At 55.9% G+C, this 19,597-nt stretch overlaps 1 protein-coding gene across 1 annotated transcript in view; it reads right to left on the bottom strand.

Moving 5' to 3' along the window:
• numbl (NUMB like endocytic adaptor protein) overlaps window positions 1–19,138 on the bottom strand; it is a 130,345-nt gene extending 111,207 nt beyond the window's left edge. Inside the window, exons 1-2 of the mRNA XM_087983866.1 lie at window positions 19,079–19,138; window positions 17,060–17,149 (exon numbers count right to left, since the gene is read on the bottom strand). Of these exons, the coding sequence (XP_087839992.1) occupies window positions 17,060–17,111 (52 nt within the window). The 5' untranslated portion in view covers window positions 17,112–17,149; window positions 19,079–19,138. The remainder of the gene's footprint in view (window positions 1–17,059; window positions 17,150–19,078) is intronic.
• Window positions 19,139–19,597: the final 459 nt, after the last annotated feature.

Raw genomic sequence — 19,597 nt, forward strand, 5'->3', positions numbered from 1 at the left:
AGCCAGTTCCAGAATATTCCATGCAGAGGGTTTGACGGATGTTAAGAGCTTATTAAGCCCCTTGGCTGTAGTTCCTACACGAGTGGGTGACACAGTCTAAGGATAATTTTGGACTGAAATGAAGAGAAATGTCTTCACTCAAAGGAAGACGTTTCTTCAGAATTCTCAGCTGCAGAGAGAGAAGTGCTAGCATTGAGGACAGTTTGGGCCGAAGGGCCTGTTTCCATGCTGTATTACTCTATGACAACCAAGATAGAGCATGAGACAGTTCAGGGGCTCAAAGGGAATGGGGAGATAAGGGGCCAGGGCAGGAAGATGGAGAGGAGGTGGATTAGTCAGACTGTAGTAGAAGATGGAGCAGGTGTGAGGGAGCCCCTCCACCTGCTCTGTGTCTTACGTTCTTGCATGGTGTCGTCCCCTAAGTAGCGAACAGAAAGAGGCCAGGATTGACGAAAAGCTGCCAGAACAAACCACTGGACGTTCTGACCTTGAAAGAGGTTAGAAATAAGGTGACTTAGAACATAGAACATAGAAGAATACAGCGCAGTACAGGCCCTTTGGCCCTCGATGTTGCGCCGATCCAAGCCCACCTAACCTATACTAACCCACTATCCTCCATATACCTATCCAATGCCCGCTTAAATGCCCATAAAGAGGGAGAGTCCACCACTGCTGCTGGCAGGGCATTCCATGAACTTACGACTCGCTGAGTGAAGAACCTACCCCTAGCTTCAGTCCTATATCTACCCCCCCTTAATTTAAAGCTATGCCCCCTTGTAATACCCGACTCCATACGCGGGAAAAGGTTCACACTGTCAACCCTATCTAACCCCCTAATCATCTTGTACACCTCAATCAAGTCACCCCTAAACCTTCTTTTCTCTAATGAACACAGACCCAAGTGTCTCAGTCTATCCTCATACGATCTTCCTTCCATACCAGGCAACATCCTGGTAAACCTCCTCTGCACCCGTTCCAGTGCCTCCACATCCTTCCTATAGTATGGCGACCAAAACTGCACACAATATTCCAGATGCGGCCGCACCAGAGTTTTATACAACTGCATCATGACCTCAGGACTCCGGAACTCAATTCCTCTACCAATAAAAGCCAGTACGCCATATGCCTTCCTCACCGCACTATTTACCTGGGTGGCAACTTTCAGAGATCTGTGTACATGGACACCAAGATCCCTCTGCTCATCCACACTACCAAGTATCCGACCATTAGCCCAGTACCCCATCTTTTTGTTATTCTTCCCAAAGTGAATCACCTCACATTTAGCTACATTGAATTCCATTTGCCACCTTTCTGCCCAGCTCTGCAGCTTCTCTATATCCTGCTGTAACCTGCCACATCCTTCCTCACTGTCAACAACTCCTCCGACTTTCGTATCATCCGCAAACTTGCTCACCCAACCTTCTAACCCCTCTTCCAGGTCATTTATAAAAATGACAAACAGCAATGGTCCCAAAACAGATCCTTGCGGAACACCGCTAGTGACTGCACTCCATGAAGAAACTTTGCCATCAACTACTACCCTCTGTCTTCTTCCATCCAGCCAATTCCTAATCCAAACCTCCAACTCACCCTCAATGCCATATCTCCGTATTTTCTGCAGTAGCCTACCATGGGGAACCTTATCAAACGCCTTACTAAAATCCATATATACCACATCTACCGCTTTCCCCTCATCAACCTCCTTCGTCACCTTTTCAAAGAATTCAATAAGGTTTGTGAGGCACGACCTGCCCTTCACAAAACCATGCTGACTATCCTTGATCACATTATTCCTATCCAGATGTGCATAAATCCTATCCCTTACAATTCTCTCTAAGACTTTGCCCACAACAGAAGTGAGACTCACCGGCCTATAGTTACTAGGGTTATCCCTACTCCCCTTTTTGAACAAGGGAACCACATTTGCTATCCTCCAGTCTTCTGGCACTACTCCTGTAGACAAAGAGGACATAAAAATCAAGGCCAATGGCTCTGCAATCTCCTCCCTTGCTTCCCAGAGAATCCTAGGATAAATGCCATCAGGCCCAGGGGACTTATCTATTTTCACCTTTTCCAGGATTTCCAACACCTCTTCTCTACATACCTCAAAGCCATCCATTCTACTTATTTGTGACTCAGTATTCACATCGACGACAATGCCCTGTTCCTGAGTAAATACTGAAGAAAAGTATTCATTCAGTGTCTCCCCAATCTCTTCCGCCTCCACACGCAACTTCCCACTACTATCCTTGACTGGACCTATTCCTACCCTAGTCATTCTTTTATTCCTAACATACCTATAGAAAGCCTTAGGGTTTTCCCTAATCCTACCGACTAAGGACCTTTCATGTCCCCTCCTTGCTGCTCTTAGCTCTCTCTTCAGGTCCTTCCTGGCTACCCTATAACTCTCAATTGCCCCAATTGAACCTTCACGTCTCATCTTGAGATAGGCCGCCCTCTTCCATTTAACAAGGGATTCCAATTCCTTATTAAACCACGGCTCCCTCGCACGACCCTTTCCTCCCTGCCTGACAGGTACATAATTATCAAAGACACTCAATAGTTGCTCCTTGAACAAGCTCCACATATCATTTACACTCTTGCCTTGGAGTCTACTTTTCCAAGCCACACATCCTAAGTCATGCCTCACCGCATCATAATTTCCCTGACCCCAGCTATAACTCTTGCCCTGTAGTACACACTTATCCCTCTCCATCACGAGAGTAAAAATCACCGAATTATGGTCACTATCCCCAAAGTGCTCACCTACCTCTAATTCTAACACCTGGCCTGGTTCGTTACCCAGAACCAAATCCAGTATGGCCTCACCTCTTGTTGGCCTGTCTACATATTGTGTCAGGAAACTCTCTGCACACATTGGACAAACACCGACCCATCTAACGAACTTGAGCTATAGCTTTCCCAATCAATATCAGGAAAGTTAAAGTCCCCCATAACCACCACCCTATTACTGTCACTCATCTCCTGAATCACCTTCCCTATCCTTTCTTCTACGTTTCTAGGACTATTGGGAGGCCTGTAAAAGACTCCTAACAGGGTGACCTCACCTTTCCTATTCCGAACCTCAGCCCAAACTACCTCAGATGGCAAGTCCTCATCCATCGTCCTTTCCACCACTGTAATACTATCTTTGACAAGCAATGCCACACCTCCCCCTCTTTTACCCCCACCTCTGACCCTACTAAAACATTTAAATCCTGGAACCTGCAACAGCCAATCCTGTCCCTGTTCTAGCCATGTCTCCGTAATAGCCACAACATCGAAGTCCCAGGTACCAACCCACGCTGCAAGTTCACCTACCTTATTTCGTATACTTCTTGCATTGAAGTATACACACTTCAAGCCACTTTCCTGTTTAGAGACACCCTCCTTGGAAATTGATGCCATGTTCCTAACCTCCCTACACTCCAGGCCCTGCACCCTGAAGCTACAATCTGGGTTCCCATGCCCCTGCAGAGTTAGTTTAAACCCCCCCCAAGAGCACTAGCAAACCTCCCCCCAAGGATACTGGTGCCCCTCAGGTTCAGGTGTAGACCATCCTGTTTATAGAGGTCCCATCGTCCCCAGAAAGAACCCCAGTTATCCAAAAACCGGAATCCCTCCCTCCTGCACCATCCCTGTAGCCACGCATTTAAGTGTTCTCTTTCCCTATTCCTCGAATCTCTATCACGTGGCACGGGTAACAAACCAGAGACAACAACTCTGTTCGTTCTAACTCTGAGCTTCCAACCTAGCTCCCTGAAAGCCTGCAGAAATGAAGACAAATGAGATGGGAGAAAGATGAAAAAAAAAGGCATTGGGTACCACGCTACCCCATTTTAAATAATGGACACATAAGGAAAATGGGAATTAGGAAAACGGGACAGTTAGTGGGCTAGTAATGGAAAGGCTAAAGGTAATTCTCTAGGGTCAGGTGTTCAAATCCCATCAGATCAGTCGATTAAAATTAAATTGGTAACTATTAGCTAGTCTCAGTGATGGCAACAATAAACAGTTACCCAGCTCTTACTGCATTTGAACACGGACTGCTTCAGTATCTGAGGAGTCGCGAAAGGTGCTGAGCACTGCGCAAACATCTCCACTTCTGACCTTGTGATGGAGGGAAGGTCGTTGATGGAGCAGTTGAAGGGGGTTGGGCCTAGGACACTACCCTGAGGAACTCCTGCAGAGATGTCCTGGAGCTGGGATGACTGACCTCCAACAACCCCAACCATCCGCTGGCATACTCCACAATACATTGGTATGACTCCACCCAGCAGGGAGCTTGCCCTGATTCCGACTGACTCCAGCTTTTTTTTGTGGTATATATTGCGACAAAAACCCATTTGATTCACGGATGTCCTAAAGGAAGGAAATCTGCCACCCTTACCTGGTCTGGCCTACATGTGGCTCCTACACCAAGGACTTTCACTCCTAACTGTCCCTCTGAAATGGCTCCAAGCCAGCTACTCACTTCAGGGGCAATTATGGATGGACCACAAATGATATTTTGGTAATAGTGTATGAAAGAATGAAGAATAAAAAGGGCTGGAAAGCTCTTTTGAAGTTCTATGACAGGGACAGCCCCTTACATCTCGGCTGCATTCGACGAGCACTGGCAAAACTGGAGTCAATTGGAATCAGGGATCAAAATCTCTGCTGGTTGGAGTCATACCTGGCATGGAGGCTGTCCTACAGCACATGGACTACAGCGTTTCAAAGAGACAACTCACCACCACCTTCTCAAGGGGCAGCTAGGGATGGGCAACAGATGCTTCACCAGCTGGTGATACCCATATCTCATGAAAAAATCTTTAAAATGTCCGTCTGTCCTGTACACAGGACTGTTGTAGCATCAGCGTTGAGGGAGCACCGCACTTTCGGAGGGTCAGCGCCGAGGAAGAGCCGAACTGCTGGAGGGTCAGTGCTGAGGAAATGCCGCACTGTCGGAGGGTCAGTGCTGAGGTAGTGCCGCACTGTTGGAGGGTCAGCGCTGAGGGAGCACCGCACTGTTGGAGGGTCAGCGCTAAGGGAGTGCCGCACTGTAGGAGGGTCAGTGCTGAGGGAGTGCTGCACTGTCGGAGGGTCAGTACTGAGGGAGCGCCGCACTGTCGGAGGGTCAGTGCTGAGTGGCGAACCGCACTGTCGGAGGGTCAGTGCTGAGTGGGGAACCGCACAGTCGGAGAGTCAGTGCTGAGGGAGCAGGCGCACTATCGGAGGGTCAGTGCTGAGGGAGTGCTGCACTGTCGGAGGGTCAGTACTGAGGGAGCGCCGCACTGTCGGAGAGTCAGTGCTGAGTGGCGAACCGCACTGTCGGAGGGTCAGTGCTGAGGGAGCAGGCGCACTATCGGAGGGTCAGTGCTGAGGGAACGGGCACTGTTGAAGCATCAGCGCTGAGGGAGCGCCGCACTGTCGGAGGGTCAGTGCTGAGTGGGGAACCGCACAGTTGGAGAGTCAGTGCTGAGGGAGTGCTGCACTGTCGGAGGGTCAGTTCTGAGGGAGTGCCGCACTGTTGAAGCATCAGCGCTGAGGGAGCGCCGCACTGTCGGAGGGTCAGTGCTAAGGGAGTAGGCACTGTCGGAGGGTCAGTGCTGAGGGAGTGCCACACTGTCGGAGGGTCAGTGCTGAGGGAGCGCCACACTGTCGGAGGGTCAGTGCTGAGGGAGCGCCACACTGTCGGAGGGTCAGTGCTGAGGGAGCGCCACACTGTCGGAGGGTCAGTGCTGAGGGAGCAGACGCACTGTCGGAGGGTCAGTGCTGAGGGAGTGGGCACTGTCGGAGGGTCAGTGCTGAGGGAGCGCCACACTGTCGGAGGGTCAATGCTGAGGGAGTGCTGCACTGTCAGAGGATCAGTGCTGAGGGAGTGCTGCACTGTCAGAGGGTCAGTGCTGAGGGAGCGCTGCACTGGCAGAGGGTCAGTGCTGAGGGACTGCCGCACTGTCAGAGGGTCAGTACTGAGGGAGTGCCGCACTGTCGGAGGGTCAGTGCTGAGGGAGTGCCGCACTGTCGGAGAGTCAGTGCTGAGGGAATGCCGCACTGTTGGAGCATCAGCGCTGAGGGAGCGCCGCACGGTCGGAGGATCAGTGCTGAGGAAATGCCGCACTGTCGGAGGGTCAGTGCTGAGGTAGTGCCGCACTGTTGGAGGGTCAGCGCTGAGGGAGCACCGCACTGTTGGAGGGTCAGCGCTAAGGGAGTGCCGCACTGTAGGAGGGTCAGTGCTGAGGGAGTGCTGCACTGTCGGAGGGTCAGTACTGAGGGAGCGCCGCACTGTCGGAGGGTCAGTGCTGAGTGGCGAACCGCACTGTCGGAGGGTCAGTGCTGAGTGGGGAACCGCACAGTCGGAGAGTCAGTGCTGAGGGAGCAGGCGCACTATCGGAGGGTCAGTGCTGAGGGAGTGCTGCACTGTCGGAGGGTCAGTACTGAGGGAGCGCCGCACTGTCGGAGAGTCAGTGCTGAGTGGCGAACCGCACTGTCGGAGGGTCAGTGCTGAGTGGGGAACCGCACAGTCGGAGAGTCAGTGCTGAGGGAGCAGGCGCACTATCGGAGGGTCAGTGCTGAGGGAGCGGGCACTGTTGAAGCATCAGCGCTGAGGGAGCGCCGCACTGTCGGAGGGTCAGTGCTGAGTGGGGAACCGCACAGTTGGAGAGTCAGTGCTGAGGGAGTGCTGCACTGTCGGAGGGTCAGTTCTGAGGGAGTGCCGCACTGTTGAAGCATCAGCGCTGAGGGAGCGCCGCACTGTCGGAGGGTCAGTGCTAAGGGAGTAGGCACTGTCGGAGGGTCAGTGCTGAGGGAGTGCCACACTGTCGGAGGGTCAGTGCTGAGGGAGCGCCACACTGTCGGAGGGTCAGTGCTGAGGGAGCGCCACACTGTCGGAGGGTCAGTGCTGAGGGAGCAGACGCACTGTCGGAGGGTCAGTGCTGAGGGAGTGGGCACTGTCGGAGGGTCACTGCTGAGGGAGCGCCACACTGTCGGAGGGTCAATGCTGAGGGAGTGCTGCACTGTCAGAGGATCAGTGCTGAGGGAGTGCTGCACTGTCAGAGGGTCAGTGCTGAGGGAGCGCTGCACTGGCAGAGGGTCAGTGCTGAGGGACTGCCGCACTGTCAGAGGGTCAGTGCTGAGGGAGTGCCGCACTGTCGGAGGGTCAGTGCTGAGGGAGTGCCGCACTGTCGGAGAGTCAGTGCTGAGGGAATGCCGCACTGTTGGAGCATCAGCGCTGAGGGAGCGCCGCACGGTCGGAGGATCAGTGCTGAGGGAGTGCCGCACTGTCGGAGGGTCAGTGCTGAGGGAGCGCCGCACTGTCGGAGGGTCAGTGCTGAGGGAGCACCGCACAGTCAGAGGGTCAGTGCTGAGGGAGCGCCGCACTGTCGGAGGGTCAGTGCTGAGGAAATGCCGTACTGTCGGAGGGTCAATGCTGAGGGAGTGCTGCACTGTCAGAGGGTCAGTGCTGAGGGAGTGCTGCACTGTCGGAGGGTCAGTGCTGAGGAAATGCCGTACTGTTGGAGGGTCAATGCTGAGGGAGTGCTGCACTGTCAGAGGGTCAGTGCTGAGGGAGTGCTGCACTGGCAGAGGGTCAGTACTGAGGGAGTGCTGCACTGTCGGAGGGTCAGTGCTGAGGGAACGCCGCACTGTCAGAGGGTCAGTGCTGAGGGAGTGCTGCACTGTCAGAGGGTCAGTGCTGAGGGAATGCCGCACTGTCGGAGGGTCAGTGCTGAGGGAATGCTGCACAGTCGGATGGTCAGTGCTGATGGATTGCCGCACTGTCGGAGAGTCAGTGCTGAGGGAATGCTGCACAGTCGGAGGGGTCAGTACAGAGGGAGTGCTGCACTGAGGGAGGGTCAGCGTCAAAGGAGCACCACACTGTTGGAGGGTCATTGCTGAGAGATAGCCGCACTGTCGGAGGGTCAGTGCTGAGGGAGTGCCGCACTGTCAGTAGCTCAGTGCTGAGGGAGTGCTGCACCGTCAGAGATTCAGTGCTGAGGGAGTGCCACACTGTCGGAGGGTCAGCGCTGAGAGAGCGCCGCACGGTCGGAGGATCAGTGCAGAGGGAGTGCCGCACTGTTGGAAGGTCAGTGCTGAGGGAGCACCGCACTGTCAGAGGGTCAGTGCTGAGGGAGCGCCGCACTGTCGGAGGGTCAGTGCTGAGGAAATGCCATACTGTCGGAGGGTCAATGCTGAGGGAGTGCTGCACTGTCAGAGGGTCAGTGCTGAGGGAGTGCTGCACTGTCGGAGGGTCAGTGCTGAGGAAATGCCGTACTGTTGGAGGGTCAATGCTGAGGGAGTGCTGCACTGTCAGAGGGTCAGTGCTGAGGGAGTGCTGCACTGGCAGAGGGTCAGTACTGAGGGAGTGCTGCACTGTCGGAGGGTCAGTGCTGAGGGAATGCTGCACTGTCGGATGGTCAGTGCTGATGGATTGCCGCACTGTCGGAGAGTCAGTGCTGAGGGAATGCTGCACAGTCGGAGGGGTCAGTACAGAGGGAGTGCTGCACTGAGGGAGGGTCAGCGTCAAAGGAGCACCACACTGTTGGAGGGTCAGTGCTGAGAGATAGCCGCACTGTCAGTGGCTCAGTGCTGAGGGAGTGCTGCACCGTCAGAGATTCAGTGCTGAGGGAGCGCCACACTGTCGGAGGGTCAGTGCTGACGGAGTGCTGCATTGTCGGAGGGTCAGTGCTGAGGGAGTGGGCACTGTCAGAGGGTCAGTGCTGAGGGAGTGCCACACTATCGGAGGGTCTGTGCTGAGGGAGTGCCGCACTGTCGGAGGGTCTGTGCTGAGGGAGTGCCGCACTGTTGGAGGGTCTGTGCTGAGGGAGTGCCGCACTGTCGGAGGGTCTGTGCTGAGTGAGCGCCGCACTGTCGGAGGGTCAATATTGAGGGAGTGCTGTACCGTTAGAGAGTCAGTGCTGAGGGAGTGCCGCACTGTCAGTGGCTCAGTGCTGAGGGAGTGCTGCACTGTCGGAGGGTCAATGCTGAGGGAGTGCTGTACTGTCAGAGGGTCAGTGCTGAGGGAGTGCTGCACTGTCGGAGGGTCAGTTCTGAGGGACTGCCGCATTGTTGGAGCATCAGCGCAGAGGGAGCGCCGCACGGTCGGAGGATCAGTGCTGAGGGAGTGCCGCACTGTCAGAGGGTCAGTGCTGAGGGAGTGCCGCACTGTCGGAGGGTCAGTGCTGAGGGAGTGCCGCACTGTCAGAGGGTCAGTGCTGAGGGAGTGCTGCACTGTCAGAGGGTCAGTGCTGAGGGAGCGCTGCACTGGCAGAGGGTCAGTGCTGAGGGAGTGCCGCACTGTCAGAGGGTCAGTGCTGAGGGAGTGCCGCACTGTCGGAGGGTCAGTGCTGAGGGAGCGCCGCACGGTCGGAGGATCAGTGCTGAGGGAGTGCTGCACTGTCAGAGGGTCAGTGCTGAGGGAGCGCTGCACTGGCAGAGGGTCAGTGCTGAGGGAGTGCCGCACTGTCAGAGGGTCAGTGTTGAGGGAGTGCCGCACTGTCGGAGGGTCAGTGCTGAGGGAGTGCCGCACTGTCGGAGAGTCAGTGCTGAGGGAATGCCGCACTGTTGGAGCATCAGCGCTGAGGGAGCGCCGCACGGTCGGAGGATCAGTGCTGAGGGAGTGCCACACTGTCGGAGGGTCAGTGCTGAGGGAGCGCCGCACTGTCGGAGGGTCAGTGCTGAGGGAGCACCGCACTGTCAGAGGGTCAGTGCTGAGGGAGCGCCGCACTGTCGGAGGGTCAGTGCTGAGGAAATGCCGTACTGTCGGAGGGTCAATGCTGAGGGAGTGCTGCACTGTCGGAGGGTCAGTGCTGAGGGAGTGCTGCACTGTCGGAGGGTCAGTGCTGAGGAAATGCCGTACTGTTGGAGGGTCAATGCTGAGGGAGTGCTGTACCGTTAGAGAGTCAGTGCTGAGGGAGTGCCGCACTGTCAATGGCTCAGTGCTGAGGGAGTGCTGCACTGTCGGAGGGTCAATGCTGAGGGAGTGCTGCACTGTCAGAGGGTCAGTGCTGAGGGAGTGCTGCACTGTCGGAGGGTCAGTTCTGAGGGACTGCCGCATTGTTGGAACTTCAGCGCTGAGGGAGTGCCGCACGGTCGGAGGATCAGTGCTGAGGGAGTGCTGCACTGTCAGAGGGTCAGTGCTGAGGGAGCGCTGCACTGGCAGAGGGTCAGTGCTGAGGGAGTGCCGCACTGTCGGAGGGTAAGTGCTGAGGGAGTGCCGCACTGTCGGAGAGTCAGTGCTGAGGGAATGCCGCACTGGCAGAGGGTCAGTACTGAGGGAGTGCTGCACTGTTGGAGGGTCAGTGCTGAGGGAATGCCGCACTGTCAGAGGGTCAGTGCTGAGGGAGTGCTGCACTGTCAGAGGGTCAGTGCTGAGGGAATGCCGCACTGTCGGAGGGTCAGTGCTGAGGGAATGCTGCACTGTCAGAGGGTCAGTGCTGAGGGAGTGCTGCATTGTCGGAGGGTCAGTGCTGAGGGAATGCTGCACTGTCGGATGGTCAGTGCTGATGGATTGCCGCACTGTCGGAGAGTCAGTGCTGAGGGAATGCTGCACTGTCGGAGGGGTCAGTACTGAGGGAGTGCTGCACTGAGGGAGGGTCAGCATCAAAGGAGCACCACACTGTTGGAGGGTCAGTGCTGAGAGATAGCCGCACTGTCGGAGGGTCAGTGCTGAGGGAGTGCCGCACTGTCAGTGGCTCAGTGCTGAGGGAGTGCTGCACCGTCAGAGATTCAGTGCTGAGGGAGTGCCACACTGTCGGAGGGTCAGTGCTGACGGAGTGCTGCATTGTCGGAGGGTCAGTGCTGAGGGAGTGGGCACTGTCAGAGGGTCAGAGCTGAGGGAGTGCCACACTGTCGGAGGGTCTGTGCTGAGGGAGTGCCGCACTGTCGGAGGGACTGTGCTGAGGGAGTGCCGCACTGTTGGAGGGTCTGTGGTGAGGGAGTGCCGCACTGTCGGAGGGTCTGTGCTGAGTGAGCGCCGCACTGTCGGAGGGTCAATATTGAGGGAGTGCTGTACCGTTAGAGAGTCAGTGCTGAGGGAGTGCCGCACTGTCAGTGGCTCAGTGCTGAGGGAGTGCTGCACTGTCGGAGGGTCAATGCTGAGGGAGTGCTGCACTGTCAGAGGGTCAGTGCTGAGGGAGTGCTGCACTGTCGGAGGGTCAGTTCTGAGGGACTGCCGCATTGTTGGAGCATCAGCGCTGCGGGAGCGCCGCACGGTCGGAGGATCAGTGCTGAGGGAGTGCTGCACTGTCAGAGGGTCAGTGCTGAGGGAGCGCTGCACTGGCAGAGGGTCAGTGCTGAGGGAGTGCCGCACTGTCGGAGGGTCAGTGCTGAGGGAGTGCCGCACTGTCGGAGAGTCAGTGCTGAGGGAATGCCGCACTGGCAGAGGGTCAGTACTGAGGGAGTGCTGCACTGTTGGAGGGTCAGTGCTGAGGGAATGCCACACTGTCAGAGGGTCAGTGCTGAGGGAGTGCTGCACTGTCAGAGGGTCAGTGCTGAGGGAATGCCGCACTGTCGGAGGGTCAGTGCTGAGGGAATGCTGCACTGTCGGAGGGTCAGTGCTGAGGGAGTGCTGCATTGTCGGAGGGTCAGTGCTGAGGGAGTGGGCACTGTCAGAGGGTCAGTGCTGAGGGAGTGCCACACTGTCGGAGGGTCTGTGCTGAGGGAGTGCCGCACTGTCGGAGGGTCTGTGCTGAGGGAGTGCCGCACTGTTGGAGGGTCTGTGCTGAGTGAGTGCCGCACTGTCGGAGGGTCTGTGCTGAGTGAGCGCCGCACTGTCGGAGGGTCAATATTGAGGGAGTGCTGTACCGTTAGAGAGTCAGTGCTGAGGGAGTGCCGCACTGTCAGTGGCTCAGTGCTGAGGGAGTGCTGCACCGTCAGAGATTCAGTGCTGAGGGAGTGCCACACTGTTGGAGGGTCAGTGCTGAGGGAGCGCCGCACTGTCGGAGGGTCAGTGCTGAGGGAGCACCGCACTGTCAGAGGGTCAGTGCTGAGGGAGCACCGCACTGTCGGAGGGTCAGTGCTGAGGAAATGCCGTACTGTCGGAGGGTCAATGCTGAGGGATTGCTGCACTGTCAGAGGGTCAGTGCTGAGGGAGTGCTGCACTGTTGGAGGGTCAGTGCTGAGGAAATGCGGTACTGTTGGAGGGTCAATGCTGAGGGAGTGCTGCACTGTCAGAGGGTCAGTGCTGAGGGAGTGCTGCACTGGCAGAGGGTCAGTACTGAGGGAGTGCTGCACTGTCGGAGGGTCAGTGCTGAGGGAATGCCGCACTGTCAGAGGGTCAGTGCTGAGGAAGTGCTGCACTGTCAGAGGGTCAGTGCTGAGGGAATGCCGCACTGTCGGAGGGTCAGTGCTGAGGGAATGCTGCACTGTCGGAGGGGTCAGTACTGAGGGAGTGCTGCACTGAGGGAGGGTCAGCGTCAAAGGAGCACCACACTGTTGGAGGGTCAGTGCTGAGAGATAGCCGCACTGTCGGAGGGTCTGTGCTGAGGGAGTGCCGCACTGTCAGTGGCTCAGTGCTGAGGGAGTGCTGCACCGTCAGAGATTCAGTACTGAGTGAGTGCCACACTGTCGGAGAGTCAGTGCTGACGGAGTGCTGCATTGTCGGAGGGTCAGTGCTGAGGGAGTGGGCACTGTCAGAGGGTCAGTGCTGAGGGAGTGCCACACTGTCGGAGGGTCTGTGCTGAGGGAGTGCCGCACTGTCGGAGGGACTGTGCTGAGGGAGTGCCGCACTGTTGGAGGGTCTGTGCTGAGGGAGTGCCGCACTGTCGGAGGGTCTGTGCTGAGTGAGCGCCGCACTGTCGGAGGGTCAATATTGAGGGAGTGCTGTACCGTTAGAGAGTCAGTGCTGAGGGAGTGCCGCACTGTCAGTGGCTCAGTGTTGAGGGAGTGCTGCACCGTCAGAGATTCAGTGCTGAGGGAGTGCCACACTGTCGGAGGGTCAGTGCTGACGGAGTGCTGCATTGTCGGAGGGTCAGTGCTGAGGGAGTGCTGCACTGTCAGAGGGTCAGTGCTGAGAGAGTGCTGCACTGTCGGAGGGTCAGTGCTGAGGGAGTGCCGCACTGTCGGAGGGTCTGTGCTGAGGGAGTGCCGCACTGTTGGAGGGTCTGTGCTGAGGGAGTGCCGCACTGTCGGAGGGTCTGTGCTGAGTGAGCGCCGCACTGTCGGAGGGTCAATATTGAGGGAGTGCTGTACCGTTAGAGAGTCAGTGCTGAGGGAGTGCCACAGTGTTGGAGAGTCAGTGCTGAGGTAGTTCCGCACTGTTGGAGGGTCAGTGCTGAGGGAGTGCTGCACTGTTGGAGGGTCAGTGCTGAGGGAATGCCACAATGTTGGAGGGTCAGTGCTGAGGTAGTTCCGCACTGTTGGAGGGTCAGTGCTGAGGGAGTGCCGCAATGTCGGAGGGTCAGTGCTGAGGGAGTGCCGCAATGTCGGAGGGTCAGCGCTGAGGGAGTGCTGCACTGTCGGAAGGTCAGCGCTGATGGACTGCCGCACTGTTGGAGGGTCAGTGCTGAGTGAGTGCCACACTGTCGGAAGGTCAGCGCTGAGGGAGTGCCGCACTGTCAGAGGGTCAGTGCTGAGGGAGTGCTGCACTGTCGGAGGGTCAATGCTGAGGGAGTGCTGCACTGTCAGAGGGTCAGTGCTGAGGGAGTGCTGCACTGTCGGAGGGTTAGTTCTGAGGGACTGCCGCATTGTTGGTGCATCAGCGCTGAGGGAGCGCCGCACGGTCGGAGGATCAGATATGAGGGAGTGCTGCACTGTCAGAGGGTCAGTGCTGAGGGAGCGCTGCACTGGCAGAGGGTCAGTGCTGAGGGAGTGCCGCACTGTCGGATAGGGAGTGCCGCACTGTCGGAGAGTCAGTGCTGAGGGAATGCCGCACTGTTGGAGGGTCAGTGCTGAGGGAGCACCGCACTGTCGGAGGGTCAGTGCTGAGGTAGCACCGCACTGTCGGAGGGTCAGTGCTGAGGAAATGCCGTACTGTCGGAGGGTCAATGCTGAGGGAGTGCTGCACTGTCAGAGGGTCAGTGCTGAGGGAGTGCTGCACTGTCGGAGGGTCAGTGCTGAGGGAATGCCGCACTGTCGGAGGGTCAGTGCTGAGGGAATGCTGCACTGTCGGAGGGGTCAGTACTGAGGGAGTGCTGCACTGAGGGAGGGTCAGCGTCAAAGGAGCACCACACTGTTGGAGGGTCAGTGCTGAGAGATAGCCGCACTGTCGGAGGGTCAGTGCTGAGGGAGTGCCGCACTGTCAGTGGCTCAGTGCTGAGGGAGTGCTGCACCATCAGAGATTCAGTGCTGAGGGAGTGCCACACTGTCGGAGGGTCAGTGCTGACGGAGTGCTGCATTGTCGGAGGGTCAGTGCTGAGGGAGTGGGCACTGTCAGAGGGTCAGTGCTGAGGGAGTGCCACACTGTCGGGGGGTCTGTGCTGAGGGAGTGCCGCACTGTCGGAGGGTCTGTGCTGAGGGAGTGCCGCACTGTTGGAGGGTCTGTGCTGAGGGAGTGCCGCACTGTCGGAGGGTCTGTGCTGAGTGAGCGCCGCACTGTCGGAGGGTCAATATTGAGGGAGTGCTGTATCGTTAGAGAGTCAGTGCTGAGGGAGTGCCGCACTGTCAGTGGCTCAGTGCTGAGGGAGTGCTGCACCGTCAGAGATTCAGTGCTGAGGGAGTGCCACACTGTCAGAGGGTCAGTGCTGACGGAGTGCTGCATTGTCGGAGGGTCAGTGCTGAGGGAGTGCTGCACTGTCAGAGGGTCAGTGCTGAGAGAGTGCCGCACTGTCGGAGGGTCTGTGCTGAGGGAGTGCCGCACTGTCGGAGGGTCTGTGCTGAGAGAGTGCCGCACTGTCGGAGGGTCTGTGCTGAGTGAGCGCCGCACTGTCGGAGGGTCAATATTGAGGGAGTGCTGTACCGTTAGAGAGTCAGTGCTGAGGGAGTGCCACAGTGTTGGAGGGTCAGTGCTGAGGTAGTTCCGCACTGCTGGAGGGTCAGTGCTGAGGGAGTGCTGCACTGTTGGAGGGTCAGTGCTGAGGGAATGCCACAATGTTGGAGGGTCAGTGCTGAGGTAGTTCCGCACTGTTGGAGGGTCAGTGCTGAGGGAGTGCCGCAATGTCGGAGGGTCAGTGCTGAGGGAGTGCCGCAATATCGGAGGGTCAGCGCTGAGGGAGTGCTGCACTGTCGGAACGTCAGTGCTGATGGACTGCCGCACTGTTGGAGGGTCAGTGCTGAGGGAGTGCCACACTGTCGGAAGGTCAGCGCTGAGGGAGTGCCGCACTGTCAGAGGGTCAGTACTGAGGGAGTGCTGCACTGTCGGAGGGGTCAGTACTGAGGGAGTGCCGCACTGTCGGAGGGGTCAGTGCTGAGGGAGTGCCGCACTGTCGGAGGGTCAGTACTGAGGGAGTGCTGCACTGTCGGAGGGGTCAGTACTGAGGGAGTGCCGCACTGTCGGAGGGTCAGTACTGAGGGAGTGCTGCACTGTCGGAGGGGTCAGTACTGAGGGAGTGCCGCACTGTCGGAGGGTCAGTACTGAGGGAGTGCTGCACTGTCGGAGGGGTCAGTACTGAGGGAGTGCCGCACTGTCGGAGAGTCAGCACTGAGGGAGTGCTGCACTGTCAGAGGGTCAGTGCTGAGGGAGTGCTGCACTGTTGGAGGATCAGTACTGAGGGTGTGCCGTACTGTCAGAGGGTCAGTGCTGAGGGACTGCTGCACTGTCGGAGAGTCAGCACTGAGGGAGTGCCGCACTGTCGGAGGGTCAGTGCTGAGGGAGTGCCGCACTGTCGGAGGGTCAGTGCTGAGGGAGTGCCGCACTGTCGGAGGGTCAGTGCTGAGGGAGTGCTGCACTGTCAGAGGGTCAGTGCTGAGTGAGTGTCGCATTGTCGGAGGGTCAGTACTGAGGGAGTGCCGCACTGTCGGAGGGTCAGTACTGAGGGAGTGCTGCACTGTCGGAGGGGTCAGTACTGAGGGAGTGCCGCACTGTCGGAGGGGTCAGTGCTGAGGGAGTGCCGCACTGTCGGAGGGGTCAGTACTGAGGGAGTGCCGCACTGTCGGAGGGTCAGTACTGAGGGAGTGCTGCACTGTCGGAGGGGTCAGTACTGAGGGAGTGCCGCACTGTCGGAGAGTCAGCACTGAGGGAGTGCTGCACTGTCGGAGGGGTCAGTACTGAGGGAGTGCTGCACAGTTGGAGGGTCAGTGCTGAGGCAGTGCCGTACTGTCAGAGGGTCAGTGCTGAGGGAATGCTGCACTGTCGGAGGGGTCAGTACTGAGGCAGTGCCGTACTGTCAGAGGGTCCGTGCTGAGGGAATGCTGCACTGTCGGAGGGGTCAGTACTGAGGCAGTGCCGTACTGTCAGAGGGTCCGTGCTGAGGGAATGCTGCACTGTCGGAGGGGTCAGTGCTGAGGGAGTGCCGCACTGTCGGAGGGGTCAGTACTGAGGGAGTGCCGCACTGTCAGAGGCTCAGTACTGAGGCAGTGCTGTACTGTCAGAGAGTCAGTACTGAGGGAGTGCCGCACTGTCAGAGGCTCAGTACTGAGGCAGTGCTGTACTGTCAGAGAGTCAGTACTGAGGGAGTGCCGCACTGTCAGAGGCTCAGTACTGAGGCAGTGCTGTACTGTCAGAGAGTCAGTACTGAGGGAGTGCCGCACTGTCAGAGGCTCAGTACTAAGGCAGTGCTGTACTGTCAGAGAGTCAGTACTGAGGGAGTGCCGCACTGTCAGAGGGTCATTGCTGAGGGAGCGCCGCACTGACAAGAGGTCTGTTTCTTCTTTGAGACCTGGACCTGAAGTCCCAGCTCAGGTGAATGTTTAGTAAAACGTGCGGGGCTTCAAACAAGAGCAGGGGAGCACTGTCTCCCCCCTGTGAATCTCGAATCCAACAATAGGTTTGATCGATCACTCAGCTAACTGTTTGTGGAGGCCCTGTTTTAACACAGGGAAATGTAACAACCAATTGGAATGTCCTACAATCTGTAGATCTATATCCAAGGGTGCGTCCTTGTATCCATGGCAACGTTCCCCAGTTTGATTTAGCTACAAGTGGGCTCGCTGGGGTGTCCTGCAACTCCCTCCCTCCCTCTTCAAACCTCACCAAAGAACTTACAGGTCACCCTGGAACATCCACTGGACCTCGCCTCCCGCTGCTCTCTGGACATGTCGATCGATAGAGTGTTCTTCCTTCCACAGGCGTCACCTGAAAGAGCAGGGCCGAGGGTCAGCGCACGTCACCAAGTCCCCACACCCCACCCAACTCAGGGGTACAAGGGCGAGGAGGACTTTTTTAGAGTTTCATTCAGGGGGTGGGTCACGGAGGGCAGTTAAGAGTCAACCACATTGCTGTGGGTCTGGAGTCACGTGTAGGCCAGTCCAGGTAAGGTTGGCAGATTTCCCTGCCTTAATGGCATTAGTGACCCAGGTGGTGACATTGGGCAGTTGATAGGGATCATCATTAGATTCTTAATTCCGGGTAAATAGATCCAATTGAAATTCCAGCGCACATGCGGTTTGAACCCAGATCCCAGAAACAGAACAGGCTGGAAAAGCTCAGCAGCTCTGGCAGTATTTGTGGAGAGAGAAAGACAGAGATCTGAAGAAGGGTCACTTGAACTTGAAATGTTAACTCTGATTTCTCTCTGCACACATGCTGTCAGAGCTGCTGAGCTACTTCTGGTTTTGTTTGTGAAATAGAGGCCAGCATCCCATCACCCAGTCACCCTTTTATTTACTCATTACCAGCTCGGAGTCAGTCTCCTGAACTGAGGATGTTCGAATCCTCCTGGTTCTTTTTTTTTTAACACTTAACCAGTCACCACCTTTAAAAAGGATCTATAAATAATTACATTGCAGTTTTAACACTGATGCTTTCAAGAAATTATATGGTAATTTTGCGAAGAATAGGATCTTTTTTATACAAAACAAACGCTTCCTTCCACAGTCAGCCTCTGACAAGCAGTAGTGTGTCCTTATGCTTTTGCCTGGGTATACTGAACCTAATACAAATACACAATCTACCAGTTTTCTGTAAAAAGACTTTAAGATCCTAGTGCAACATTTCTATTCTCAGAACTCATTGGGAGCTCCATGATCAGAAAGCTTGATATTGACTTTCAAACTGATCTCAGTCAGTGTACCTCCTGGTTATATATATATATATTTTTTTTTAAACCCCCAAACTGCGGTAATGCTCACCTTTTCCCCAGCCCCCATGTTGTGTGTGTGCAGGTGTAAGACACAAGGTGCATGAACCTTTATTCAGTTTCCACCACCAGGAAGAAAGGAAACACCCGAGTGGCCAGTGACAAGCAGTGCCCTTCACATCAAAGGGCAGTGCTGTGTGATCAAACAGTGAAGGGGAGGACAGGGGTTAAATCAAAATAGAGTTGGAGGGAGAAATGATGCACTCCACTCCCTGCGGCGCCCACCTCTCCCTGAACAACTCCAGGGTGTTGGTGGACACCGCGTGCTCCTTCTCCAAGGACACCCGGGTCCTAATGTAACCGCGGAAGAGGGGCAGGCAGTCGGCCCTAATGACCCCCTCCACGGCCCAATGCCACCTCCTGGTTATATTGGTCAGTTAGGGCTTTCCTGATTTGACTCAGGTTAACAGCCCCAGACTCGTAGGTCCACCTGAGTCCATTCACTATGTTTCTGATTTCCTCCATCCGCAGTTATTTCGGATTTTCTCCCCAGCAACATGACCTGGATTAATAACAGGTGAATTAATTCCTGATGAAGGGCTTTTGCCCAAAACATCGATTCTCCTGCTCCTCGGGTGCTGTGCTTTTCTAGCACCACTCTAATTTTGACTCTGATCTCCAGCATCTGCAGACCTCATTTTCACCCTGGATTAACACCAGTCTGGAGATAATACCACTAGGCCATTACCTTCCCTCTACCTCCTACCCCAGACCCTACCCCAGACTAAAACCTTTAGTGGCTTGAAAGGCACTGCTAAGTGGGGCAGATCTGTAATGCACTGGAGTACGATGCTTTGGTTTAGTGTAGGTCTGCCCCTGGGAACAGAAGGAGGCCATTCCGCCCCTTAGCTCAATTCTACCATTCAATGGGATCACAACTGACTTGCGAGTAAATTCAGCCTTCATTCAACCTTCAATAATCTTACCTCAAAAGAAATCTCCGTGTTGAAATCTCCAGTTTCAGCAGCTTATTTTGCAGGAGAGAGACATTGTAGCCTGTTCAGTCTCGGTCCGAGGAAACTCAATCCTGATTTAAATCCTCTCTCTCTCTTTCTCTCTCTCTCTCTCTCTCTCTCTCTCTTCTATTAAAGCAATATTACTCTCTTGTCTCAGCATCTCATTCAGGGGAGATCTCCTGCTTCAGCTTGCTTTAAGCGGTCTCTCTCTCTCTCTCTCTCTCTGTCTTTCAATGTTATTCTGGGCATTGCAGGAGGATTTGAGACACATGATTCTGCCCTGATTCTCTCTCTCACACACACACTCCCATACAGACCCCACCACTGCTTCTGAACTTAACAGTGAATTGTAAACAGGCAGCACAGAGGAGAGAGAGGTCATTTTCAATTTATTTCAAACCCTCCCCCAAAAAAAACAGGAATTATTGATGAAGCCCCAGAAATTAGCTCAGAAATGATGGAACTGAGGGAATCAGTTCCAAAGTCACC

The sequence above is a fragment of the Chiloscyllium plagiosum genome, unplaced genomic scaffold, assembly GCF_037043375.1.
Source record: "Chiloscyllium plagiosum isolate Xiang-an unplaced genomic scaffold, Cpla_swu_hap1 HiC_scaffold_47, whole genome shotgun sequence".
Taxonomy (NCBI): domain Eukaryota; kingdom Metazoa; phylum Chordata; class Chondrichthyes; order Orectolobiformes; family Hemiscylliidae; genus Chiloscyllium; species Chiloscyllium plagiosum.